The 816-nt window shown below is 68.4% G+C and overlaps 1 protein-coding gene across 1 annotated transcript in view; it reads left to right on the forward strand.

Annotated features, from left to right (window-relative positions):
- The window catches only part of MFSD7 (major facilitator superfamily domain containing 7), an 8,316-nt gene that overhangs the window by 5,649 nt on the left and 1,851 nt on the right, over positions 1 to 816 (forward strand). The window contains exons 6-7 of the mRNA XM_006771452.2: positions 55 to 171; positions 536 to 796. Coding sequence (XP_006771515.1) covers positions 55 to 171; positions 536 to 796 — 378 coding nt within the window. The remainder of the gene's footprint in view (positions 1 to 54; positions 172 to 535; positions 797 to 816) is intronic.

The raw sequence follows: 816 nt of genomic DNA on the forward strand, positions 1-816 counted from the left end.
CCGGGAGCCCCTGCCTGTCCTGCTGGGCTCCCGACTGAGCGGCCCTGCCCTCAGCTCGTGAGGAACAAGGCCTACGTCATCCTGGCCGTGTGCTTCGGGGGCGGCGTCGGCATCTTCTCCAGCTTCTCGGCCCTCCTGGAGCAGGTCCTCTGCGCGAACGGCTACTCCAACGTGAGTGTCCGCCCTGCCCGGGGTGGGGGCCCACGCCAGGACGGGGCTCTGGGAGCCTGTCACCCCGAAGGCTGTCTGCCTCGGTGGCCCCCACGTGTGGCCGTGGAGTGACCTCCCCAAGCCCTGAGTTTCCACATCTGGGCAGGTGACCTCCTGTGTGGGCACCGCTGAGATGCTGTGAGTGAGGGGTCAGGTGCCAACTCGGTCACCGGAGGTGGGCTGGGGCCATGGGGCTGTGGAAGGGGGAACTGTGGGGTTGGGGTGGGGCCGTGTGGGGGCGTGCACAGCCGGTGGTGCCGGGGGCCTCCCCGGGGAGGCGCCTGTCCTGAGGGTGCCTGGTGACGGTGCCCGGCCTCTCCTCCAGGAGTTCGCAGGCCTCTGCGGGGCTCTCTTCATCGTGTTTGGGATCCTGGGGGCGCTGGCTCTTGGCCTGTATGTGGACCGGACCAAGCGCTTCACGGAAGCTGTCAAGATCGGCTTCTGTCTGACCTCTTTGGTCTGTGTGGCCTTTGCCCTGGTGAGTGTCCCCGCAGCCGAGACCACCCCACGGGGAGAATGGGTGCTCCTGGCGTGGGCAGCTGGCAGCCCAACCAGACAGGCATCTAGGCCCTACCCGCTGGGCACAGCCTCCCAGCCCCACTCAGC

This window comes from Myotis davidii, unplaced genomic scaffold (genome assembly GCF_000327345.1).
Source record: "Myotis davidii unplaced genomic scaffold, ASM32734v1 scaffold665, whole genome shotgun sequence".
In the NCBI taxonomy this organism is placed as follows: domain Eukaryota; kingdom Metazoa; phylum Chordata; class Mammalia; order Chiroptera; family Vespertilionidae; genus Myotis; species Myotis davidii.